This window comes from Diplotaxodon limnothrissa, linkage group LG11 (genome assembly GCF_057381915.1).
Source record: "Diplotaxodon limnothrissa isolate DT_005_m linkage group LG11, D_limnothrissa_male_GT1.1, whole genome shotgun sequence".
Lineage (NCBI taxonomy): Eukaryota > Metazoa > Chordata > Actinopteri > Cichliformes > Cichlidae > Diplotaxodon > Diplotaxodon limnothrissa.
The window spans coordinates 32,307,685-32,335,503 of record NC_140606.1 but is presented as its reverse complement, the minus strand read 5'-3'; the positions used below and the strand labels follow the sequence as shown (position 1 = coordinate 32,335,503).

Below are 27,819 nucleotides of genomic sequence, written 5' to 3'. Positions count from 1 at the left end.
CTGTGGAGCACAGAGGGGCGGTCGTGGACTGGTTTGTTTTTCTTCAGAAAACTGTTTTCCTTCAGAAGGTCTGTTTATGTGACTGTCTTATCAATGAATGGTTGTCTTTCATTCAGCTGACTGAGATTCAGTTTTCTGTACGTGATTCTGTGAGTGTGTGTGCGTGATTGGGGACGCTTGTCTCCTAGGTGTGAGATTTTGTCTTTTTTTTTTATTTTTAGGGGGAGTCTTAGCAAAGCCTACTTTATCTCCAGATACACACAGACACACCTGCATATAGACTGTTAGAGCCTCCGGGTGAAGATTCCAGGTGATGGCCTGCAGGCAGGTAGTCAGCCCAATAAGAAAGAGAAAGTTATTTTTAGCCGTTGTTTAACTCCTGTCCTTTCATGATCTAACTGTTTATTATCTTGAATGCATTTGCTTTACATCTTTAGAATTAAACCTGAGCAGCTAGAACATCTTGGTTAATATTTTCATATAAACAGTAAAGAAAATGTGCAAGCTGCATTGCTTTATCTTAGAGAGAATAATCTATACCGTTCCAATCAGCTCTGAGGAACTTTATAGTATCTTTGAGCTCACAGTTGTGGTTTTGCGGCCTGGATCATTAGCGTTTTGGTTTACTCTCATTCTGATCATGAGCATAGTTTTCAACCACATAAGGAAACTGTTTCCTGCACAAAATCCCTAAAAACCCCTTTGTATGCAACCTGCCCATCACCATTTGGCAGACAGACAGCATTAGCAACTAGCTGATAAACATGAAGCATGTGGTTTCTGAAAAGTCTGATATTTTTTTCCACAAATGAATGTTAAAGATTCCCCGTGTGCTGTCTGCTCAGTATAAACAAGCGTTTTCTCTCCTAAAATGTTTGCCAGCTATACCATATGTGGCGTTGCATGTGTGTAAGGTTTAAAGCTGGCTGTCCACTTTTTTTGTGGTCCATTCTCATGGCATTGCATATGTTTCTGTTACACTGTTACCTCTTCTAGTTTTGCTTTTAATTGCTTTGTCTGCTCTCCAACTTTGATTAGTCATGAACAAACAAATTGGATTATTTTGTCAGCTTTTTTCAATTATTTTTGATTCAGATAGGCCTTCCATTTAATTCCAGGTAGCACTAGCTCATCATTGAGTGTGTGTAAAGTTAAAATGTTTCAGATTAACTGTTTAAAGCCTGGTCATATCAGCAGGATCAGATAAATGTTTGTGATGAAGCTTTGCTTCCCAGCCCAAAACAAATGTGCCCTGCCCTGACCACCACGTGGATTTGGTCCAAGTCTGGCTCTAATTTCTTATTCCCTCAGGCTTGATCAGGTCGAGTTTCATTTTATTTATCTTCCCAAGATTTTAATCAGGTTCGGGCTCATTAAATGCTGCAGTGGTTTGGGTGGGATAACGCACAATCCACATCGGTTCCACTCGGCCACATTTTTGGACCCAGCATACGCTGCTGTATGAAAGTCATGTAAAAGAAAAGAAAACACTGAGGGAGGAAGAGAAAAGTGAGGATGAAACATCTGTACTGTTCTTTATCAGAGAGGCATAGATGACCTGCCAAAGGATTTCCTCATAGATGTGGTTGAACTGGAAGAGACTTTATTATTAACATGTGGATATGGTCAATGGTGGGAGGGGTGAGAGACTGTCAGGGAGGGGATCAAGAGGGTGAAATTCATACAGGAATGAATGGAAGAAATGTAGAGATGAAAAGGCAAACACAAGAAGGATGTAGAATTTAATAAAAACTGAGAATTGTGATATGCCAAATGTGAAACCATAGCAAGTCATGGACTGAAGATACTGAAATATGGAGGAAAGAATACAGACAAGTGCATAAAAACATATAATTTAGAAATTACCTTCTGACATCTATGTGTATACTGCAGATTCATGCAGGGAAAGCAAAGTATCCATTTTACTCCGATTTAGGATCTTCTGAGGCCCCAGCTACGTTATTATTAATAGCCTGCTACATAACTATTGAAACAAATGACCCTGCTCAAACTCTTCTAATGGTTTTGAGCTTTTTTTCCTTTTGTTCCTCCTATCAGTGGGTTTCCATGCTGTGTAACAGCAGAAGCCCTCCTGAATTTGCACCAAAAATGCAAAATGCCTGCTTACTTTGTAATGGCTAACACAGGCTCTATAACTCTTGTGAGGAAATAGTTGGCAAAAATCGCAGAGATGCATTTGTATGTTGGACTCTTTAATTTACAGGCTATGAAAGTAGCAGGCTTACATGGGATTAAAATCACAGATGCAATTTGTATAAATTACTACGGGTAATCCTAGTCACAGGGATTATGATGCAGTTTATTTTTTTTAAACAGTGGAAATACAGCATTTCTATTTAAATAACTTCTGTGAGGATGCAAAAAAATGATGCAGAAATGAGTCAGAAATGTAAACTATGTAGAAAGATCAAACTAAAGAGACATGCAATGAAGATAGAACAGAGATTGAAGTCACATAAAAATAAATTAGGCGGATGGAGGGAGAGTCGTAAACCATCTCCTCTCCCCCGCCTTTCCTTCTATCCTGTCCTCTGATCCCACAGCTGACGGAATCAAAGAACAGATCTGAGTTTTATTGTCTTTTCCCCATTCATCTGCTTTCATTTGTCTACTGTCTGTCCTGCAAATGACAGAGTTATACAATCTTTCCGTCATGCCACTAAAGAGGAAAAGAGCAGCGAAAGTTTACAGAGTGTAAGGAAAGAGGGTGAAATTTGAATTTATTATGTCTAGGAAGTTTGGCACTAGTAACAAAAATAGTAGAAGAACTAGGAAATGAAGTAAGCACAGGAGAAAACAATGAAATGCTACATTGGAAGGACAAAGAAATAATAAAAAAAAGCACAAGATAGTAATTTAACTGTATGATGAAGAGATTTTCATCAGTGCGATCTCACCCTGCTTCTGATATTGGGCTTACTGGTAGAATATTAAAAGGTTTTAACTATATAGAAAGGCTTCTCACTGTGCTTACCACATCATTTCTCATTGTGTTCTGTTGCTGAGCACCAAGCTGAGATTTAATAAGTCATCCACGTTGGAAAGCTGTCATGCTGGGAAGAGATTAGAGAGGCAGAGATTACAGACTGAAGGCTTTTTTCCCCCCTGTGGCTTTAATTAAACACACTGATAGTTCAGTGGCATGGGCCCAGCTCTGATTTTACACTCTGATACTGGACACTGACTTCAGAAATCTTCTTCAATGCGAGTGAGACCTGGCACACTGCTAATTGTCCCTGCGGTCAAAGGTCAATTTTGGTCTTGTGTCATGGTTTCATAAGTTCCCACCTCATTTCTCTGGCACAAGAGTTTGAACTGCAACATATAAAACCACAGCAGGGTGCTGTTTACATTCTGCTTTGGTCTTTGGAAGCTGTTGTTTAGCCAAAGAGTAAATGAAATCAGCTTTGCAGCTCACAACACAATGTGTGCAGTTTTATGTTGTCGACCACAAACTGTAAACTTATGCTTTCAGTGATGTTATGAGTAAAAAGATTGCAGTTGAGTGGTGATTGAAAATGTCCATTTGTGCTTTGTGGTCTGAACTAGTGGCAGTGACTACAGTGGTAGGGGGATGTAAAACTACATAGAGAAAGGGCTGTTCCATTAAAAAACATTCTCCAAGAAAAAAAAAATACAAGAAAAATAAAGTAGTAGGTTTATTTGACAAACAACAAGGTGTTGTTAATCAAATGTGCTTCATTAAGTTTTGGCAGTTTGCATTTCATTCAGGTTTGTGTCAACACAAATCAACAATCTTTGCGCCAATGAATTCACCCCAAAATCAGACCTTCCAAAACCCCAAGCACTACATCTCAAAATGCACAGTTCTCAGTTAACATGGTAAATGTTAACATTCAAGACAGTACAATTAGAAAAAGACTGAGCAAGTATAGCATGTTTGGTGAGGTTGCAAGAAAAAAGTCTCGTCTTTGTAAAAAGAACGTGGCTTTGGTTTCAAATTGTGATCTGAACGAACCACAAGACTTCTGGAACAACATCCTTTGGACAGAGAAGGCAAAGTGAAGATGTTTAATGTTTGGCAGTGCATACCAGCACAAATTCTCAATAGTAACTGTTAAGCAAGGTGGTGGAAGGGTGATGATTTGGGCTTGTCCTGTTGTATGATCCAAACAAAACAACAGGACCATTTTCCTGAGCACACCAGCAAATCTACATCAGAACGGCTGAAACAGAAAACACAACTTCAACCCTATGGAAATGTTGATGTGGGACCTTAGTAGAGCTGTGTATGAACAAATGCCCACAAACTTAACTGACGTAAAGCAAAGTTGTAAAGAAGAGTGGGTCAAAATTTCTCCACAATGATGTGAGAGACTGATAAAGTCATACAGAAAATAATTACTTGTTCCTTGGTTCTACAAGGTATTGAATCATCGGGTGTGATTATGGTAGTTTTTGCATTGCTGTGAAAACTTTCTTTTTCATATACAGGCAGGCACAGACTTGCCGATACACTATATCTACACGACAGGAAATTTGCCACATGGATCTGATTTTTCATGAATAAATTCCTGTTCATTAAGGAAATGCCATTGCAGTAATGATCCCAGCATGTGCGTATGTCTTTACATGATTCAATTAGCTGTGAATAGAGTGCGTATGGAACAATGATATCCTCTGCATATATGGAGACCATATGCAAAAAAGGGACAAGCTGGCAGTCTGTTGAATTATAATAGAGTGGAACAATATACGCAGACTGCATCCAAAGCTGTAACTAATGGATTCTGAACATAACATGAAAACATTTGTGCGTGTGTTTGTCTCCGGTTTTCAAGCAGAAACAGTAACAAGTATGACTATATATAAAGAAGGGTAATTTCCAGGTGACATCTGTTTTTTTTTTTTAGATATAAACTAATATTGAGCAGCTTTTTAGATTTTATTTTGACTCTTGACTCACTAGATGTTATAGGTTGCTTTTGTTTTTAATGTTGCTGATACATTTTTATTACAATACAATTTGAATATTGCTGATTACTTTATAAAGACCGCAAAAGCTGATGAATAAAAAGATGAATTTCACTGGCAAGCTACACCATGCAGAACAGTTGCCTTTTGCTAGCAAATGAAGGGTCAGTAGAGACGGTCAGATAAGCCAAAATACGTGTCCTAGTAACAACTGATAGTTGTTGATCTTCTGGCACTATTTCATTACTTGGTGGAAGAGATGTTCATATTTCTGTTCTGTTAAATAGAACTTCTTCACTCTCAGTCTTGAAGAAGGAGGTGATAATATGGTTATGAAAACCATTGTGTAGAGCAGTCAAACTAAACGGTGTATGAAATCAGTGCTGCATTTTGTGGTTTGGCAGTGTAATGTTGTACTAGACATTTTCGTGTCATGAAAAATGCTAGAAAACCTGCATTTGCGTTCGTAAAACAGCTGTATCAGTGATCAGCGAGTGACTCTACCTCTAATAGAACCGAATGTGAGAGGGAGAGAAAAAACTGTAATGGGATCATGCTTTATCAGTCCTTGAGAGTATTGCGCACTAAAACTGTAAGCTCGGACATGCAATTACCACTTTGCTTTCTGAACCGTGCTGTTATGTGCTCCTATAATTTATCCTGACTTTGGTTTACAGTTAGTTGGACAGTTAAAGACAACAGTAGGTTTGTAAAACTTGGATTGCCATGCTTTTTCTTTTTTTTTTTGCTTTGTGTAGAATGATGCAGAAAGAATAAGTAACACCAGAGGCTCCTTTACTAATGATTTGATCCATTAACCATTGAAGTAGCAAACTGGTGGCAATAAATAGAAGAAATGTCTGTACATTCTATTCTTTATGCCATTAAAACACGTGTGTGTGACCTTACTTGACTGATCACCTCACAAGTTCACTTTCTCCAAAGTCAACATGTCTGTGTCTGCATGTTGTGTATGTGCGTTTGTTTCTTCCGCCTCCCAAACAATGGCTGATTTATAAGATTACACATATTTACTCTGTAATCAGCGTGTGTGTGTGTATGTGTGTGTAGTAAAAGAGAGTGTGGCGGCCGTGTGACGCCAAGCTGAGGATATTTATCTTGTTGCAGTGAATTCCCAGAGTTCTCCTCCTTTTTTTCGTCTCTGTCTCGCTCCCTCACTCACTTCTCCCTCTTTTTTCCCCCCTCCCTTGCCTCCTTCAAAGGAAGCCATTGAGAGAAAAGCAAACAGACATGGTGGGGGCAGCACACACACACACACACACTCAGGTATATACACAGCAATGCCAAGAGTGTGTTTTTAGTTGCAAATTATTTAGTGTGGTTTTTGGAGTTTGTGCAGTTTGTGCAAATGTGAGTGTGTGTGGACTTTTATAATTATGGAAGTGTGTTGCGTGTCCATGGTTAAGTGTGTGTGGAGCTCACATTACAAAGCTACAAGTGCGTTTGATTGGATTAACAATTAAAGCAAACGTGGACTGTGTTATCACTGCTAGTATCACTGTTGCATTAACGCTGATCTCATTTGCTCTGCATTAACTTTGTTAGCGTTCAGTGAGCTTTTGTCTTTCACAGTTGTAGGATTTTGGAATTTTGATGCAGCTTGCCACAGCTCTTTAGCCCCAAATTAGTGTCGTTTTCACTGGGACCACAACCAAAACCATCACCTCAGACCTGGCGCTGTGTGTGTGTGTTTGTTGGCTTCTCAGGTCTCTCTGGTCTGGACTGCATCAAGTGTGTGGTTCAGTGTTGGACCAGGGGACGCTGTATGAACATGTTGTGTTACTAAGTTTGTGTAAAGGAATATGCACGTATGAACTGACATAATTAGTATATTTTGTTATTAAATATTATATTCTTCATAACCTTGGAAACAAATTAAGATTTAGTCATTAAAAAAAGTTAACAACAGAGTTACAACAAAAACTAAAGGAAGAACTACGGCTTTACAATTCTATTTTAAATTACAAATATATATAAATACTGCTGTACTATTGACTGTCAAGTTACATATTACATATAATATAAATATATATTAAGATTATGTGGATTTTTAGTGTAATATTTGCACATTGTGTTAAAGTAGAAGAGAAAAATAGTGACTTGTAGCTGTTAAAGAGACATTAACTCTGTGTTCATGTATTAAATGATTGATTTAGACTGAATAATATCAACATATTAATGTATAACACTAAACAATATTATTATATACAACTAACATAGGATTTCACAGCTTTATAGTGACCTAACATTTGAATGATTTACAGTCAATATTCTTACAAAAACAAAAAAACACTTTGCACCTGTGAAATCATTTTCCACTCATGATGCACAGAAATTTGGCATTTCCAAATACTGTGCTGGCCAAGTGCTCATAAGCCCTCCAAGCTAGGCATTTTCAGTTTTCAATTGGCAAAAAAATAAGCTTTACTGGACCTTCAAAGCTGCAGATTCAAAAACCTAAAAAACACATCTGCAGTTGACTGGCTGATTCTAAACCAATTTCTGTGGATTGTCTTTTTAATTTTTTTTAAACTTTTTTACAGTCACGGTCTCCGAGCTATTGAATGAGTAACTAGCAAGTGTAATCACTTAGATCATTCCCATCGGTTCAGTGGTCTAGTCATAGAGAGTCCGGGGAAAATGACGCAAACTTGAAATTATTGCAAATATTTGTCCCACAAATCCCATAAGCCACTCAGACAAACGCAAACTGTCCATTCAAATCATACATACAGCAATGATAATGAATGCATCTACGTGTTTAAACAGAGAAGTGCTACATATTTGGTATGTTCCTGTGGTATTATAACAAGCTTGAGAAAATTACATTTAATTTGACATAATATTTTTTAGTCTGGTAACTGACACTCATCAAAAGGGGTTTTTGGGGTCAGTTTATACTTCACTGCCATAACAAGAAACTCAAACAGCCCCAAAAGGACATCCTTTTGTATTCTGCTTCCAGCACAAGTATGACATGTCAACCACAAGATTCGGGATTATGTAAATAGTTTGGAATTGAATTATGTGTTTTGGAAAGAATGTTAAATATCTGAAGGCAAAATGCCTGCTGCACTCACTGTGGTTCAGGGTGTGTTAAGTTAACAACATGCATGTTGTACAAATAAGTGTATACATTTCTTGATATTATGTTGCATTATATATAATTTCCACATTACATCTATTTTCCTCTATATAATATCAGTCATCACAGAAGTTTTTTTTCTTAAGTGGGAACATAGCTCTGCTGCTTTAATTCATTTGAACTAAATCATATATCTCTTGTCATTTGACATAATTTTTGCTGAAGTTAATTACAACATGGCTCATGTAAAGTATGAGAATTGCCACTCCCTTCTCATTGTGAAACAACTGTAGTAAAATATTTTAATTAACATTATTATTTATAATGCTTTACATTTTTTTATAATGAAAGTTTTACTTCCCTTATTTTACTACATCTAAGAAATTTAATAAACAGCTTTGTTAAAGTGGCAGTTGGACAGCAGGCGCAGAGACCTGTCAACGATATGTACCAACTGTTGACTAGCAACCCACCAAAGGAGTAGCATCTTTAATGTCTCAACAACAACAAGGCCAGGATTTTTCACTATTGAAGCACAAGCATACTCATCTCAGATCAGCTTTTTTGTCGTATTAAAATTATTGCTCTTTGTCGAGACCTTCTCTGAACATGTGTGACTTATATGCAGTGTGACGCTGGGATTGGGAATGTATCAGTCAGCTGTTTAGCTGACTGTTTAGCTTTTCATTCTTGATCAGCAAAATATCCCGTCTGTGTGTCATATTGAATTTAAAGTCAAGTTAAAATATCGATGACAGATCATCCAGACTGAATACGATCATGCAGCAGAACGCCTGCTGGACACACAGCTGGACACACATCTGGTTCTGCATGTGTGTTTTTGTGTGTGTGAGATCACGTGCACATGGGCTTTCAAACTTGATGCACATGTTCATGTTTACAAATGTGGTTGCGCATCAATACTCGTGTGTAAGTACGTCCGCATTCATGCAAACAACCTGACGCGTGTTTGTGCGCCGTATGCGTGCGCACATGTGCAGCCTGGGAGGTTAGTGTGAACTGTTAATGACAGGCCACTGTGTGTGTATGCATGTGTGTGCCTGTATTGTATGTGTGTGTGTAATGAGTAGAGAGAAAGGTTTTGTGTGATTATAGGGCTCCTCTTAGGACCAGAGAGACTAAATATGGCTTCAGACTAAACACTGTCCCCCTCCACACACACACACACATGCTCACACACCACACCACAGACCACATACACATTGGCAACATACAGCACATATGAAGAGAAAAGTCTGAAAATAACTTGAAGATATTTTTATGATCAGACAGGACAGGAGTTATCTTCATCCTGTGTGTTTCTGTGTTCCTCTAAGTGTGTTAAAATAAATCTAAACTACAAATTATTGAAGTCCAGTAGTAAGTTGTCATGTGGTTTCTTCATGTTCATTTTGTAATTGCAGCTTAGACAATTATAGTTGGACATTAAAAGCTTTGACTTCAGAAAGCAGTATCCATTTGAAGAAAAGCTTGAAACTTATAGCTTAAAATATTTGTTAACAAATTTATATTTACAACACTTTATACATTTTCACAATATAGTTTAAGGGCAGTTAAAGGGCAGGGGGAATTCAACTCATGATGGCAGCTTTGGGTTTTTCAGCTGTTATGTTGTGACTCAACCTAAATTGATGACATTTGGAAAACTGGTGCTTAATGGAGCTGTAGATGGTTGTTTTGAGGTCTGGATAAAAACAGTAGTACAGTAGGTGTACAGTAGATGGCTGCTGGGAAACAGGGCTTACTTTTCACTTAAAATTCAAAACTAAAAGTTTAAACAAGCAAAACAGAAAAACAACAAATGAAAAATTAGGAAACAAAAAAGTCAAATGTTTCAGATTTCTTTATGTGTTGTTCTTAATTATATTCCTCTTTTGCTGTATTTTTCCTTTCATATTACACGTGCTTTTATTGGATGACAGGGCTGCTCTGCAAGGAGCCCAGTTTAACATCCAGTCTTTTTTACTTTGGAGCCATGCAGTTGAATTATGTGCAAATGTGGTTTGGCATTGTCTTGCTGAAGCAAACACAGTCCTTCCAAAAATTTTATATATATCATCTGAATAGCAGTCATAGCAGTGCTCTGGCCTTCAAAGATGCAAGTGTCGCGCATGCTTTGTGTCCCCTACACTCGTGTAACACTGAGAATGCTGATTTTTGAACAACAAACTGGAATAGTACTCCTTATTTATGGACTTCAAATATTTCAGTTTTACGACTTCAGTATAGTTTCTCTATTGGTCCCAGTCTAATTTAAACTTAAAATTATTGGACTGACAGAAATGAAATCACCTACAGTTTTGTTAATTGATTAGGATTGCTTAAGATTTGTATTATGAGAGGAAAATGTAAAGGAAACCAGAGGAACAAAAAGATTAGATTATCTTGGTGCGCCCCTTTTTTGGTGACTTTTAACTATTTTCTCACATTTCATAATCCAGTGGATTTGTTAAAAATTAAGTAGAGGTCTTGCATAACCATCCACCTTGAAAGTGGACATCATCATCTATCTATTATGGTGTCTTGGAAGAACTTCTCAGTTATGTAAAAGATGATTAATAGAGCTTTGAAAGGAAACAGAATGGTCTGTGTCAGTGAGACTCAATAGATTTCACCAAACACAACTTTAATGTCTCGATTTGCTGCAGAGTGTTGTGCTCTTTGGTCTGTTTTAACACATTTGAATTAAATAATTTTATTGTAGTGCATAGTAAATATTTGATTTTACTTTTGAGCAGCTGAGAGTCAGACTGTGAGAAAATGTATGTGAGGCCTGTGTTTTCTTGCACCACTGAACTCTCAGTCGGGCTGGTAGAGTTCATATATTTTTTGGCTTTTGAGAAAGGTTTAAAGCCACACATACGCACGCACGCACACACGCACACACACACACACACTGCATTTGCAGCTGTTTTGGTGAAATGGGCCCTTGAGTTAAGTCACATCACATGCTATTAATACAATCTCGCTAACAGCGTGCGTTGCATGTGTGCATGCAGGTCTCTTCGGGAAAATGTCTGAATTTCGTGTGGGGACCATATATGTGCGTGCGTGCTTCAGTGTGAATTGTTTTAAGTACCTTGCTTTATGGCACGAGTGTCTCAGTATATCTGTTTGAACTCTGACCTCAACCACACTTCCAAACAGCTGTGCCTGCCCTCTTTATTAGGTGTGTGTGGCTGTCAGTGTGTGTATTATATTCATGTGTGCGTTAGTTCTACGCCCTCCGTCTCCACTTTCTCCCTTTCTTTCACCTGGGCTGACCTCCTCATTCAGACAATGTGATGTCACATCCAGATGTTTCCAGCTTTTCCAGTGTGCTTTCATTACAGACACATTTTCTGTGATATAAAAACATGAACCATTGTTTAGTTAATGATTGAATCCAGCTTTTTCTCAACTCTCTACTGTTAGTACTGCTGATGCAGTCTGGATGAAACAATATCAGTTGTTTTCTTAAAGGCACATTTGGAAATGTTGGGAAACGCAAGTGGGGAAAAAAAGTGTTGTAGATATTGTGCATAAGTGAACTGATCAAACATTTACAAGTTTTATATATTAGATCTAACAAGAGGTTATTGCAGGCAGAAGGTTGTGAAATTTGATAAATCCTCAGAGATTCCATCCATCCATCCATTCGCTTCCGCTTATCCTTTTCAGGGTCGCGAGGGGCGCTGGAGCCTATCCCAGCTGTCATAGGGCGAGAGGCAGGGTACACCCTGGACAGGTCGCCAGTCTGTCGCAGGGCCAACACACACGGACAGACAACCATTCGCACTCTCATTCACTCGCACATTCACACCTAGTGGCAGTTTGGATTATCCGATTAACCTATCCCCACAAGCTGCATGTCTTTGGACGGTGGGAGGAAGCCGGAGTACCCGGAGAGAACCCACGCAAACACGGGGAGAACATGCAAACTCCACACAGAAAGACCCCGGCCTGATGGTGGAATTGAACTCAGGACCTTCTTGCTGTGCGGCAACAGTGCTAACCAATCTCCTCAGAGATTATTTCACGAATATAGCAAGATGTGTTTTCAAACTTTAACGCCTTTATGGCATGTTTTTTTTGGTGTGTGTGTCAAGTAAGAACATTTTATATCATACATATGCTTTTCATTAGTTAGAAAGAGACTCAGTTTGTCATGAAAATGTTCATATGTATTTTTGTAAGGTCTTAGTGTTATGGCTTTTGATTTACAGTTTGCATGAAAACATAAATAAAACGCCTCTCACGTAGTTGCCCTTTTGTTGACTTTCTAGTAAAAGTCATTTACCGTATACTCAGGTGTTATTTAAAACTCATCGATGCTTAATATTTTAAAACCTTCTCATTTGACATTAACACTTTTGTTTGGTAAGTATCACAACTCGTGTTGCTTAAGACCTTTGGGTTTCAGTCAAACACAAAAAAATGTCTGATGGTATGTAGCATGTAAAACATGTAGTTAGTGTGTAGGTGAGCACACATGACATCATTCATTTAAGTGTCACTCAAAGACAATGCATCACCTCCTATTGTAATTTAAAGATCAGTTTTATTATTTTCTAACTAATAGTTATTAGGCTTTTATTCTTAAGTTTACCGCAGCATGTATTATTATTTATCCAGGATTGTCTTTGGTTCAGTTATCCAGTTGTGGAGTTTTTGACACATGTCTGCCTTCTCTTGGATATCTAAAAATGTTGTTCAAAGCATCCATCCATTCGCTTCCGCTTATCCTTTCCAGGGTCGGGGGCGGCTGGAGCCTTTCCTGATTGCTTACAACTCGGTCACACTGGCATGGAAGGGGTAGTAAAAACAGAGTAAAAGTTGTATCTCACCAAAACATTCACAGCACTTTCACAGTTTTCACTACCACTCAGACAATAGCTGGCAAGTGTACGTGGAAAAGTAGGTGTCTTCCATGCAAGCTCCGGGCAACTGTTGCAGTCTGCTAGCTACCAAAGGAGAGATTTTTGGTGTAGCAAAATAAAAATGTGTGATCAGTTTTAATTTTCAGCCACCAGCAACCACTAGTTGCATAGAGCTAACTACTCAGGAAATACATATTTTTTTTTCTTGCAACCTCTCCAGATAGTTGCCAACGTGCCTCTGGGCACGTTTAACTGTGGCATTTGCAGTACATCTGTCGCATGAGGGATATTTTCTTCTGCAGAGTAATATAACTGTTGGGCATAGCTTCTACTAAAAAAGCTCGTGACAAGGTTTGTGGGTCATTTTTGAGTACATGTGTTACAATTTCTACAAAGAGACATTGTAAAAAAAAATACTGTTGTTGTTTTTAATTTAGGGGTGAACTTTCACCTGAAAAAATAATTATTATATTAATATTCCAATTATATTATTATAACACATTGTCAAATCCTTTCTGATTTTGATATTTTCTATGATTCGAGTTTTGAAAATTATTAAAGTTATTTATTGCTGCTCTTTCGACACATTTGTGACTTAATGTGCTGCAGGTGTGACCGAAGATCTGTCTCAAATTTATGTGTAGACACAATCTAGACATTTTTTGGAAGCAAGATAAGCCGTCTAATCGTAGCCAAAATCATCAGTGCAGCCTTCACACAGAACCCACTCCCTCCTCCATCCAGCTGGACGGACCAAACCCGCTCATTATGTCAGCACTGGGTGGGCCTTGAGTCAACCAGCAAGCGAATGTGTGTGGGTGTTGGAGGTCACTTCTGAACCTGTCAAGGTCAGGTCTCACAGCCTGGGGCTACTGGCAATCTGGGGCTAGGCCTGGGTGTTAATCCTAGGTTGGGTGTCACTGCGGTGGGTCACACTCTGCAATTTAGTCCCCTGCTCTATCCAGGGCCTCTGGCCCCTAAGGACCACCCAGCACACTGTAGCAACTATTGACCTCTGTATCTGTGTGTGTGTGTTTCACAGAGAAGCAGAGGGTGTTTGGATTTAATTATACAATTTATTTTTTTGCCAGTGTATAAAAGCCAAATGCCTTAATGCATTTAAGCAGTAGACACCTTAAGTCTGAATTTGCATGTGTGATTGCAAAATTTTTGTATTTGCATATTTGCAGCTATGTATCCTGCTTTTGTATGTTTTGAAGTTATGTTGTTCTTAAGGATTTGTGTTCATTTCTGTAAACTGATCTGCCCATATTTAGGACATTTTCTGACTACAGAAAGACAGACATATTCATCCATAAGTAAGAGGAATGAGGGGAGTGAGGGAGGGAGTGCAGCTCTCCCACCCACAACTTATCAGTGGAGAATAAAGCTCTTTGTTCATGACCGTGTGAACACACGTGTCAAAGAAAAGCAGAAGGCCTCTCTCTCAGTCTCACCAGCCCAGAAAAAACACAAGAGTTCAGCTGACTCTTTGTCGGAGTGGGACAGCCTCATAAATCACTGCACAGGGTTAGAGCAGTCATACCACTGAACGACGGCCTGTTAAAGCATCTCTGACAGCCTTGATTGGGCAGGAGGTCAAAAAAGTAGACTTTTACTTTTTTGTTTAACCAAAGAAACCACATAAACATTAACATGTCTTGTATTTTTTTTTTTACATTAGAGGTATTTAGTTAGTTGCTTACAGTCATCTAGATTGTATCAAAGAAAGTGAAACAGTGGATTGGGTATCAGCCTCTAGATCTACATCGCTCATCGTCACTGATCAAGTAATTTTCAGAATGTTATTGAATTTCTTTAGCTAATTAGTTAATAATTATAAGGCATTATAAGGCATTTTTGCCTTATATCTGTTTTTCCTCAAACTGCCCAATTTTCTTTTCTAAATTGCCCAAAACAGTTGATTTAATTGTTTTAGACAAAATGAATCTTTTTATCAGGTATATAAAAAAATATAATTGTTTACTTACATCTTCTCACATATGCAGTTTACTTATTTTTCTATAAAACTGGATATCATTTTACATTTTAAAACAATTTCCTTGAAAAATATTTCAGTGGCACTTAAGAGGCATGTCCTACCTGCATAGTATTGCAATAATGATTTGCTTGCCTTACTTGAGGTCTGTCCAGAAAATCCAGTATTCATAGTAACAGCAGTGTCCGTAATGTCTGTGAAAACACTATTGGCAGTTATACATTTACCACTCCTCAGTTTAGTCCCTTGCCACTCCGCTATCAGAAGCAATTCAGAAGCCCTTGTTGGGCTGCAAGAATGTACTTCTTGCACTTTTTGATCAGTCCAGGAGTTATCCAGATTAACACCGGTAATGCTGACCTCAAGTCACACTGCAGTGGTTTGGAGCTGAGAGTGCTGCATCTACAATGAGGATTAGCACCTCTAAGACTGAGGCCACAGTTATTATCTAAAAAGGGGTGGACTGCCTCCTCCAGGTATGACTAGTTGCCTAGTTGCTTCAAATGGCGGAGTTATAGTTTCTCGGGGCACCTGTTCACAGTTCGGTGAAATATGAAGTGGGAAACTGACAAATGGAGTGGTTTAGTGCCATCAGTCATAATGACACTGTATCCATCTCTTGGGGTTGTTTGTTATTTATTGATCTGTTGATTTGTTGAGCTGTGGTGAGAAAAAAAGAAAAAAAATCTGAATCTGTGATGTTTTTTTTCTTCTCAGAAAAGAGCTTTCCTGAAACAATCTATGGGTTCATCTTGAAAGACTATAACTCATGGAAGCTCCTCAGTATCCCCTCAGGAGAGCTGGTAGTGGCTTTGGATGTTCAGGCAGGTCTATGTAGACTGTTGCTCCTGCGACCAGGACTTGGATCAGTGCTAAAAGACAGATAGTTGGACGGATGGTTTCCTCCAGCCGATAATGGCATGTTGTCCGTATATATACTAACAAATTATTGTTTTAAGATGATAGGCTCAATGACCTGCACACTAAAATGCAGTAAAATTAATTGTGATTTTTTTTCTATGAGACATTTTGTGCATGATTACTAAAGCTAATTTGCCCGAGTAGATATAAAGTTAAGCGTAGATATAAAGACAAACAAAAGAAAAGGATGTGGAAGCCTGGAGTTCATGCTTATCTGGTGGATATGCTCCAAGTCTTTTCCCAGCAGATGATAAACCATGAGAGGTTGGATCAGGTTTGGTTGCCAGATCCTATCACTTTATCCTCTACATCTTTCCTCATTCGGTACTCCATTCAGACTTGAGTAAACAATCTTTTTTTCACCCTACCTTTTATTCTCTGTATTTTATTCAATTTCTTTGTGGCCTCCAAGTTTTTTCTCCCCTCATCTCTCTCATCCCCTTCTGTCTATTACACTCTCTTGCTCTCTCCTCTTGTCTTATCAGTGGGAGTGTAGACAGACAGTGTTATCAACACGGTGTGTGTGTGTGTGTGTGTGCTTGTTTTGACCACAGACAATAGTGGTTACTGTCTGTCTGTCTGGCTATCTGTCTATCAGACACTGGTAGAAGAGATGCTGATCACTCTGTCACTCATCCACCAGATTGCTCTGTCTCCACCGTCCTCGGCATGTCTACCTCCTAACATAACATCTAACTGCCTGACCCTTTCATTTTAGCTCAATCTGCTTTTTTAAAGAAATCATTATTGCCCAGGTTTCTTTTTTTTCACTTCAACATTTTGGTGGTCAAACTGGTTGGTTGCAGTCCTCATATAATGAGTTTTTCCCTCAGACAGTTTGACCTGCAGAGGATCAAACACTGCGCTGCAAACAAACACTGCTAAATGATGCTCAGTAACCAAGCCAAAGTAACTCAAAGTGTACGTTTAATAGTCACAATGAGCGCTATCATTTTCCTGAGCTGACTACGATGTTTAAGGAGGTAAAGACCAAAGTGAAAAGCAGAATATGTTTTTTGGTGATGGACTGAAGACATCAAAAGTATTTGGTACCTCTTTATGTTTGTGTAGTATGATATCATAAGCTAGTGTCTGACACTGCACTGTTTAGGTTAACTCCCTGAAGGTCTCTCTACACCCCTGCACTGTATTTGTGTGCGTGTCTGCAGGTGTTTGGCAGCCAACATCAGGCTCTACAACAGCACAAAGGAACTCTAATGAGACACATATTTAGATATTTGGGCCTCACCACTCGACACACATAAGTGAAACAGTGAATCTGTTACTGTTCTTTCAGTACTGAGGAAATGTAGTCTTGTGTTAGTGAAAGCACATTTGATCGTGAGCAGAACGGATGTTAATGGAAGTCTGTGCGATCGTGAGTGTTTGTGTAAGTATGTGTGTGTGTGTGTGTGTGTGTGTGTGTGTGTATTTAAGATGATTTCAGGAGCTTGTGCCTGTCTATGTAATTGTATCCATTTGTGAGTATGTCTATTAGTCGTCCTGCGTGAGGAAATGGGCTCTGTATTTCCAGCCGTCGTTAAACTGAGATTCTAATTAGCTCTTTAATTAAGACACGGAAACACATGCACGTGCACACACAACCAACTGTAACACATTCATTTGACCTTAGTGTGAACTTTTTCAACTTCGTTCTTCATTTCTTTCTTTATACTCATACTGTAACCCATCTCCTTTACTTCTTTGCTTTCCTGTCCTGTAAAACATTGTTTTGCTCCTGTCCCTGTCTGTGTTTCACTCTCACCCAGCTTGTCTCTCTTTTCCTTGATGCATCGTCCCATAATACCCCGGGCTGAGAGCGATGTGTTCTGCCACGTTGCTTTCTTCCAAACGGACTGCTGTTATTTTCCACTTGCACAGATAGTGCAGCACTGTGTGCACAAAGTCAATTGTGTATTTGTAGGCGCACCTATCTTTAAGTTGTATGTATGCATATGTGTTTTCATATTGGACTGTGTGTGCATGTGTGTGCATGTGTGTGTCTGTGGCTTGGAGTTCATCCATGCTGTTTGCTGCGGCTTACTGAGCAGGAAACATCTAATCTGTCGACTCTGTGGAGGATACGCTCACACAGGAACACACACACAAAAACACTCTGAGCTTTATTTCTTGTCTGTTTCACTTTATGTAAGGATAAAACTCTGGCAGCAGATACCTTTATTTTATTTTTCCACTTGCCGCCATGTTGACTTTTACTAACATTCAGCGATGTTTGACAGAAATGCATTTTTTTTTTGTGCATTTGGCTCGACATTTGCTGCAGAGCCTTTCACAGACTTTACCACTTGATATCTGAGCTGCTACACAAGTGCTTTTGCGCTTTGTGTTGTAAAATTGTCCAAACTTGGCGTTGAGTTATACTGTAGCTGTTGAAAGTCAAACAGGAACAAATTCTACACCAAATTATCAACTGCAGCGCTGGAAGGTCATGGACTGGGTAGCACTTTTCCACCAGTTTTTTAAAGGACATAGTTTGACTAGTTTATGTTTGACATCATATCTGTTAATATTTAACAGCATGTATAATAGTGCTTTTGAAAAGAAAAGTACTGTTAATGTTACTAGTGAGTGACTGACCCGATCCCCGTATATTAAATGTGGGGCAAAGAAATATGTCTGAGTTACTCTAGCAGTTACACAAGTTAGAAATGATGATGGTGTGCAATTTCATTATTGCATATGTCAGAAGATGGGAATGTTAATTGGGTTACAAGATAAATACTGTGATTCTTGACGTTCCAGTGGCTTGTTTGACATCTTACACTGAGTTTATGCTTGCTCTACCACCCTAACAAACAAAGGCGTGCACTAAAAGTGACATCACAGTTGGTGTCTTTGCCATGATTTCATGCCTTGTTGTCATGCTGGCATTAGATGTGTGGCCATGGCTGTCTTGAATACACAAGTGTACAATCGTGACAGTTTTTACCACCATTTCAGTGATATATTGGTGCAGGAGCTCAGAGAGAGCGATGCTTCAACAGCTTCATAAGATGACACATGTGGAGGAAGCTTAAAAACACAGCAGTGTCTTTGCATATGATTTTGACTTCTTGTGCCCCTTTATCAGCACTGATGTGAAGTTTTCTTTCTGAGTAGTGGTACCTGTTGCTCAGGAGAATACTGAACAAGTCCGGCACATGCTCAAGCGCCACTTTGAACTGTGACAGGGCTGTTGTGCATTGTCTTAGTTAATATTATGATGGTGACTTTAGAGTCAGTTTTTTTGTTTTTATAGTTTTTATTTTTCACTGTATAAGTCATATAACTGTATTAAAACAAGGAAATGAAATTACATTAGTGGCATTTCCTGTGTTTTCTTTCTGCTTCATGGGGCATATTTATTTTAAGTTATTGGCCATGTTGGTTATTCTGAGAGATAAGTTGGCCCTGTCTATTTTAAAAAGTTCAAAGTGCTGCTTTCTTTGACCTAAACACTGCGCACTGGAATGATCACTGTAACCATCTTCACATTATGTTAATTCAAAGGAACATGACATTAGCTATATCTTGCTCATCATATATACATGATTTTAAGGGTGCTAGGTTGGTTTATATACTGAGAATAAACTTCATTAGTCAAGCACAGAATTCATTCTGAAACTTTTTCTCCTCCCTTCTTTCCTATGAACAGCATGGCAGCCAAATGTGAATCCTGGGCAGCTAATTCCTAAGTCTAACTTTTTAAATGCTTGTTGCATCTCAGCTTAAATTTAAGAGTCAGTTACATTTTGTTGTGTGTGTGTGTGTGTGTGTGTGTGTGTGTGTGTGTGTGTGTGTGTGTGTGTGTTTATATGGATATAGAGTGTGTGCTCTAAATACTGCATTTCCATGGATTTGGTAGATAGGGGTATTGCTAATTTCTGTTTGTGTTTTTCTGTACTTTTCTTGGGTATTTTTCTCAGTACATGTGTGTGCATATCTTTGTGCATTTGTGCGTGAATAGATAAACATGACTGTTTGTGTATGTGTCTGTGTGTGGTTTGCAATCCCCAGAGTAACGTAAAATGTTGGCTTGTATTGGAAGCTTTGTACTCTGTGTTTGCATCTGAACAAGTGAATGGATGGAAGAAATTCTAATAGAGGGAATTTTTCTTTAATAACATCTTTCATAGACTTTCAGTCTTTCCCTCTGACTTTTTTTTTTTTGACGGTCTAGGTTAAAGGGCCATGACGCTGTCACAAACTTGTGCCTTGTCACTGAGATGTAAACCAGGTTTAAGTGCATAAGATGCAGCAGAATGTCCCTTTATGTTTCAAATAGACTCCAGACTTTATTGCAGACACCTCGGGAGGTCGTAACCCCAGCAGCTTCAACTGCAGGTTGTTTAAGGTCACCAGTAGTTCAGCTGCTGACGTACAACTAAATAGCTGTGAGAGGGATGGTGTTGATGTCCAAGTTTAGAATTTTTTTAAGCACCTTTTCTGTCCAGGCTTCCTGGAAGCTGATTTGTATTGGTTATTTGTTTTTAACATTTGTGTATATATTCTGTACATATCTGTGTGTAAATGGATGTGTGTTCACATTTGCATGTTTTTATATCTCTGTTCTGTGTGTGTGTGTGTGTGTGTGTGTGTGTGTGGGGGGGGGGGGGGGGTGTTTAGGCTAAATGTGTCTTTGTATTCTCTCAGCTGGCATCAATCAGAGTGTGTGTGTGGAGTCGACCCACTGCCAACAATGAAGCCCTTCACCAAACCTGGAGCCTTTTATCAATACGCACACACAGACGTGCACACATGCACATTTTCAGAGATCTCGAGGGGAAGGTGGATGGGGTTTTGTTTGGATCTTGAGAAGGATGAAGGTAGTCAGTGTGTGTGTCTGTGTGGTGCATGGCAGAAATTTAGCATTAGAGTATAAGGAGTTCATGTACGTGAGTTGTAGCTCGTGAGTGTTTTTAAACGTATATTATTTTTTTTCACAATTCACAAAATTAGACTCCCAAAGATCCAACAGAATTTTGCAATTATTTATTATTTATCTAAATACTCTGAGCAGTGTTCCCAATAAGTGTGCAGAATTTTACAGCTTTTTACCATATGGTTGTACAAGATGCAAGGGAGGAAGAGAGGGAAAAAAATGAAGAGAGCAAGTGAGTCAGAAATAATTTACATTCGGTCACACTTTTTTAAAAGACTTAAGCCAAGCTTATGTCTTTGTGTACTCATGGAGGTTAGACTGGGTTAGACTGGCAAGACAGTGATGAGAAATAGTTAATCATTTGGCAAGAATGCGTATGCATGTGTGTGCATGTGTGTCTAACTTGAGAGTTGTGAATGACATGGCACCCACAGATGACCTCAGCCTTGAATGAATGCTTGAGTCCTTTTAGGTTTACCACCAAATGAAAGGAAGTGAATTAAGACTTTAACTCTGACTGTTTACACTTAGTGTGCAAGTCTTAGAGGAGGCTCTCGTACCCATGTACTCATGTTTGTAGTTTAGTATTACGCAAATCAAAACGGCTTACTTAAGCAATTGGTGCTTTACCCTAGCATGCACACAGATATACACTCACTCTCTCACTCACTGACTCTCTCTCTCTCTCTCTCTCTCTCTCTCTCTCTCTCTCTCTCCCCAACACACACACACACACACACACACTTCATTTCTGAGTCTTCCATCTCTGTTTTCGCAGTATCAAATGGCAAGCGCTGAATCCATTTGTCAAACAAACTCCTGGCGTACGTTGGCACTCAGGCCTGCAGATCACTCATTTATCTGAATACACACTCTTCCATTAGTCCCAGATCTGCTTTCACCTCTTCTTTTTCTCTCTCTGTCCGTTCATCTCTCTCCTCCTCCTCCTGCTTCTCTCATTTCCCTCCTTGTCTTCATCCGGCTTGCCCTTTCTTGTTGTCTTCTTATTCATCTGTCTTGCTCTTTCATCGCTTGTTCTCTACTCATCTCCACTCCTCTGTTATTGCAATGATACAGGGATGAAGGGACTGACCCCTCACTGAAGGTCAGAGTTCACATGGTCCTACCACACCTCATATATGTATTCTCTCTCTTTCTGCCTTCTACTGCTGAGCTGTGTACTTGAGTAAACGTTAGAAGAGCTTAACCCTCACTTTTGTGCTGTTTAACCTCATCTTCATTGCAAAGCAAGTATTTCATTCCTCTTTGCTCCCCGTCTATGTTTTTGATTCCCACAATTCTTAAGAAAACATGCCTTCGAAAATACTGCCAACCGAGTGTATGGGCAAGTCATCAGAGCAAGCAGTCTCTACGTGTAGAGAACAATTTATTTGAATTCTGCTGTGTTTCGTCTTTTTAGTTTAGTTTATTTTTAAACTTGAGAAAGAAGAAAATCCGTAGTAAACATTCTCTAAATGGGATTTCCAGTGCTCTAACAGGAGAACAGCAGTGCAGTTTGTTCAGAGAAAAAAAACTAAATCCAGTAGTCTGCAGGAAAGAGCCATAAAGCACAAAGGCTGAAGGGCATGGAAATAATGGACTGGGGTTTATTTCCTCCTGTTGAAGAATATATTGGTAAAGGAAAGAGTGAAAGAATTTTTAAGAAGTTGAAGAAATATTAGAAAAAAATCCTAAAAGGAAGATTTCCACTGGTAATGTTTAATTAATTTACAGAATTGTTGCAGAACTGTCCTGTAAGTAGTGCATTTAAGATGTTATTGTCAAAGCAATGATTTTTAAAAACATACCGAGCATACAGGTGGGAACTTTAAGTGGGTGTTATAATGTGGATATTGAATGCAATATCTTCCAATTGATATGAGTCCTAAAGTGGTAAAATGGTGTGATTTGCATATTACGCATTACCTTTAAGCTGAGAGCTGGTTAGTTATGTAATGAATATACATATATCTACTAACAGGTCATATATCAGTCAGTGCTATTCTTCATTCCCACGTTAAATTAGTCTCTTCAGTTGCTGTCCTGGAAGTTGAGAAATGTTGAAATATGTTGAAATCTTTCTGTTCCCAGTGGTTAATTCACCTGTAGTATCTTGAAGTTGTGAAATGTCAGTTACTTCCTATAATTTCTGGTCACCACAATGCTGTGAATCACTTCCAGTGTAGCTTAACTGACTACTACCAAACTAATGTTTATATGGGTCTTATGGGTCAAGAGTCTTAACCATTCAAGGGAACTAGAATTGGACCCAGATCCACATACCTACTGTGACACCTTCGAGCGTTTTCACCATTGCGAACTTGGTTGCAAAAACCTGGATGTGATGAGGAGGGACACACCCGTTGGCTGATAACTTGTCATTGACGGGTTGCTTGTCATGTAGCCTCACACATGAGATAATCCTCTTTTTTGAAACGCGGTATGATCAAGATTTACGAAACAGAGTTCATTTTTTATTCATTATGTCCCAACATAAGAGACTGAGCCCATGGACTGAGCAAGAACATGTTTAAACAAGAAATAACAGAAAGCTGTTTTCCCATAAACTTCTACTGGACCAGACGTCTTTTTGCAACTACAGCTGTCGCCCTCTAGTGGCCTTAAGATAGAATGCAGATTTAGGCTCTAGCTTCATTGTAAATATACCGGGTTAGCTAAAACTAGACAAGAAAGGAAGGAAGAATCATCCTGTGTGTATAACAGTTTAACAAATGATTTAACTGTCTCTTTCATCTCTGACAAAGCAGTGTGTTTGACTTGCGTTGTAACTAGTAGTCCATCAAAAATCTTGCCAAACATGTCATCCCTACACATTATTTTAAAATTTAATTTCAGATGTTAAAGGCCAAAAGGGAACTGTGAGATCTTAATATTGCAGCAGGGAATTGTGACCCCCGTTATAAAAATAATACACAAAGATGAAGTGGTTCAGGGTGAATTCAGGCTAACACACAGTGAGAGTAATGAAGAAGCTGCAGACTCGATGCTCATAAAACTGTTTACACAGGTTTTGCCACTGATGTTTCAAGTCTTTGGGGATAAATGGGTGTGTTTTAGAGAAAGTGACCCAGCAAGGCTTTTAGGGATGATTTGTCATTTGGTCCAGCAAGAAAGCAAAGGGGGAAATCTGGCTTTTGTGTCATATTAAGAAAATATAATAATTATGGAGATGACTCAGAAGAAAATACACAAAAATTCAAAATGACTGGAACCAGAGGTCAAGTTGGGTAGCCAGCAGATTTATATTTTTCTTGGCTGACTTTGAAGCATGTTTATAATTTTTGACAAGTATTCAAGTTTTTTATAAAACAAACTGGATCAAGATCAGAGGTGAAGTCACAGCTCCTTAAATGCAAACTGTTGATGTATGAATGCATTTTCATCACCTCTGTATGCAATGGTGATTCTTGTGATGATTAGGAGAGATTTACCAGCTCCTGTCTCCTCCAGGTAATGGCACTGGCAGAGGCTGCAGAGGAGAACCGGGCACTGCTGGAAGAGGCGTTTGTTCGTCTGCGGAGTGCCACACACCTTCTCGTGCTCCTGCTGTCCCTGTGGCAGGGCCTGACCCCCGATCAGACCAGCATCCTGGAGGCCACACTGCTTCCTCTGCTGCAGGACACACCGCAGCTGGTACACAGTCTCTCACTCACTCACACACACACACACACACACACACACACACACACACACACACACACACACACACACAGGTGGCCATTAACATGTCAGTATCTGTCCATCCATCTGCAGCTTGCTCAGTATACATAGACCCAGCTTAAACACACTCTCTAAAAACTTTTAAAATACATTAAGTACTTCTGGTCTCTGTGGAATACACACACAAACGCACACACACAAACTCAATCACACATTCAGTTTTTAGCACTCAACACTCACCCGTCAGCTCTGCTCAGAGTCAGAGTGTGTTCTGTGGTACCTGTTCATAATTTGACCATTAAATCTGATGTGTGTGTGAGTGTGTGTGTGTGTGTGTGTGTGTGCATGCATGTGTGAATATATATAAAATACACAAATACACGCAAAAGGTCAAGGTCAAAGAAAGGTCCTAGTGTGAATAGATGGCATATTGCTCTTTAAAGAGCCTCTGACTCAGACGTCAAGCTTTGTGTGAGAGTGTGTTTGAATGTGTGTTTGTGCTTATGTGAGCGTGGGTTGTGCACTGCCGTGTTGACAGAGCTCCTCCATTTGCTGCAGTCAGACCACGAAAGATTTGTCACTCCATCGAGACGGCGAGTGCCCACTGTGGGTATGTTTGTATTAGTTTTTCCATAGCTCTGATCAATCCCCTGAACCTCTCATTACCACTGTGTCTATTTCCAGCTTTCGCTAACGGCGCAGAGTTACACACATGCACACAACTGTGCATAAAATATCTTACAGTACGCACACACTGTGATTGTAGACAGAAATAGCTTCAGAGGGTCAGTTGATGAGCCTCGAGGGACTGTGAAAGTAAGTTTGTGTGTGTGTGTGTGTGTGTGTTATTATAAATGGGATTAATGGCATTAAGTAAATTAGTAGTAATCAGGGTCATGTCCACAACATTAAGACAAACAGGTGGACTGAAGGGTTATTTTAGGAAATTTATATTACCTGATGCAGTGCTGTGACAACATCTATCAAGATTCCAGTGGAGTTTTTATTAAGTTATTAGAACATTTATTTTTCTTTGTGTAACATGTTATTTTGGCTTATTACACCTAGGCACTTCTTTTGTTGAGAGGGAATTGTTATTTTTATTATTTAAGTCAAAATTTTTGAAAACTCTTTTTTCAAAAAACACTAAATCTTCATCTGGACTTTTTACCGTTTCTGTGGGTGGACTGGCGAGGTCATTCCAGGTGAGTACAAGTCCGTCACTCAGTTAGTTCCAGGATTGTCACAGATATGAATAAAGTCTCTGAGGAGAATGGGGGTGGAACAGTTATCAATTCTTCAGCCAAAATGAACGATTGGCTAACTTAGTTAAATATTTCTCCATCTTGAATTCATTAGTAAGTTCCTACACACTCTTCTGTTACCCATTACCCATTTATTGGATCTTTTTCAAATGCAGAACTTTTTTCATTTTTCAGTAAAAATGCAATTTTCATAATTTCAGTTCAGTCTCACTGAGCAGTTTTACCCGCGGAGATGATCCTGATCGAGATACTGTTTTTGGAGAGCAAACTCCAGTACAGCACATGATCCCAAAGTTCTGTTGGTCCACTCATTAAAAATAATAATAAACAGACAAACATGCAATTAAAATTTTTCCTGTAAGGTATGTCCTAGGACAGGACACCAATGTGGCTGCTATTCATAGGTCGCTGCCATTCTGACCCAGATACTTGTGCATACAGTTCATTGTCAGTGTGAACGATGGATGGAGCCACGCTGACATCACTCACGAGAGGGTGGATTTATAATTTATCAGCTGATGCTAATTAGCTTAGTTAGCAAACTAAATTCATAAACGATATGGCTACAATCCACAGACATGCATATCAGGTAACTGGTGCTCAGACTAAAAAAATGCTGGAATTTTAGTCTCCAAAACCAAAGCAATAACTTTTTGGATGCTCTGTACCGCAGTGTAAGTCATAACATTAGTCAGGTAATCCATTAAAAATGCTCATAAAGGCATAAATGCTGCACACACACACACACACACACACACACACACACACACACACACACACACACACACACAGTAAAGAGGTCCAGTTTAATGACTACACCAGGTGGATGAGTTGTAAAAAAAAATTACCAGAGTATTTATGATAGGATAACTGTCCATAGAGGCCAAAACCTTTTTTTTTTTTTTTTACCAGGCTGTAAATATGCTTTTTGATGCTGTAAAATTGGCCATTTTAACCTGGCCGTCTATGGGGAATGTCTCCCTTCTGGAGCCAGCATGAAGTGGCACCTAGAGGAACTGTAAATTTTGCCACTTGTGCATTTGCTTCATTTTCAGCTCTGGAGTTTTCCGCTTGGTTTCAAAACAATGACATTTGAAGCTGAACTTTATTTTGGGGATAATGATGAAGTCACAGGTAGTGGAGCTCATATTGAACAACAATTGGTGTCCACTTTAAAAAAAATCATTGTGCACAGCTCTGTGAAAAACCATTGAACATGCACCTGTTGCTGCACCTCTGAGACTGAGATTGTAGAAGACTGAAATATGAAAGTTGAGACATTTTGACAAAGGAGATACTATACACAGCAATCTCTGCTCACTGAAACGCAGAATAACTAAAATATATAATGCAATACCAAATGACCCATGTCACTTTCATATTATGTGATTGGAAAGCACAAAGAATGGCAAAAATCTGTGGCAAAGTTTATGCTTCTCAGGATATTTGGAATTAAGAAGAGGAGTTCTTTTGAGTGCAGGCTCATTACACTGCTTTTTATCTGAAAGAAAATAGAAATATTTATAATAACAAGGTCAAAAACAAGGAGGAGGTGGAGAAAAAAGGAGAAGGAGGAACACCAGAGGAAATGCATCTGTGAGGTATCTAACGAAACGTCTCATTTAGTTGCAGCCAAGCAGAACACCTCCTTTTTCTCTTCATGCATTCCTTCCTCCGTGTCCTCCTCCCACTCTGCTCTCTTTCCCACTTTTCATCCTCATCTCACTCCTCATTGTTTTTCTATTCTCTATTTTTTACACCAGCAGTGTTATCACTCTCCATCATCCCTCCTGCTCTTTTTTTTTTCTGTTTATACCATAGTGCATTCTTTACCCTCTTTTTCTCACTGTCTCAACACCTCCTGCTTCTGCTTTCCTTCTCTCATTATTTTCCTCCCAGTTTCTTGATACAGTCATAATGCCAGTCTTGCTCAGGCTTCTCACTCTCTGAACTAACACTATAGACCCTAAACTATACATTAGGGCTGCCACGATTTGTCGACTAGTCACGATTACGTCGACTATCAAAATCGTCGACGACTGATTTAATAGTCGACGTGTCGTTTGAAGCTTTGTAAGATCGCAAAAGACACAGGAATAATAGCAGGATTTAAGAGTGTAATAACGGAC

The 27,819-nt window shown here is 39.0% G+C and overlaps 1 protein-coding gene across 1 annotated transcript in view; it reads left to right on the top strand.

The window, feature by feature from the left end:
- bbs9 (Bardet-Biedl syndrome 9) overlaps window positions 1-27,819 on the top strand; it is a 171,725-nt gene that overhangs the window by 67,426 nt on the left and 76,480 nt on the right. The window contains exon 20 of the mRNA XM_085364938.1: window positions 24,216-24,398. Coding sequence (XP_085221064.1) covers window positions 24,216-24,398 — 183 coding nt within the window. The remainder of the gene's footprint in view (window positions 1-24,215; window positions 24,399-27,819) is intronic.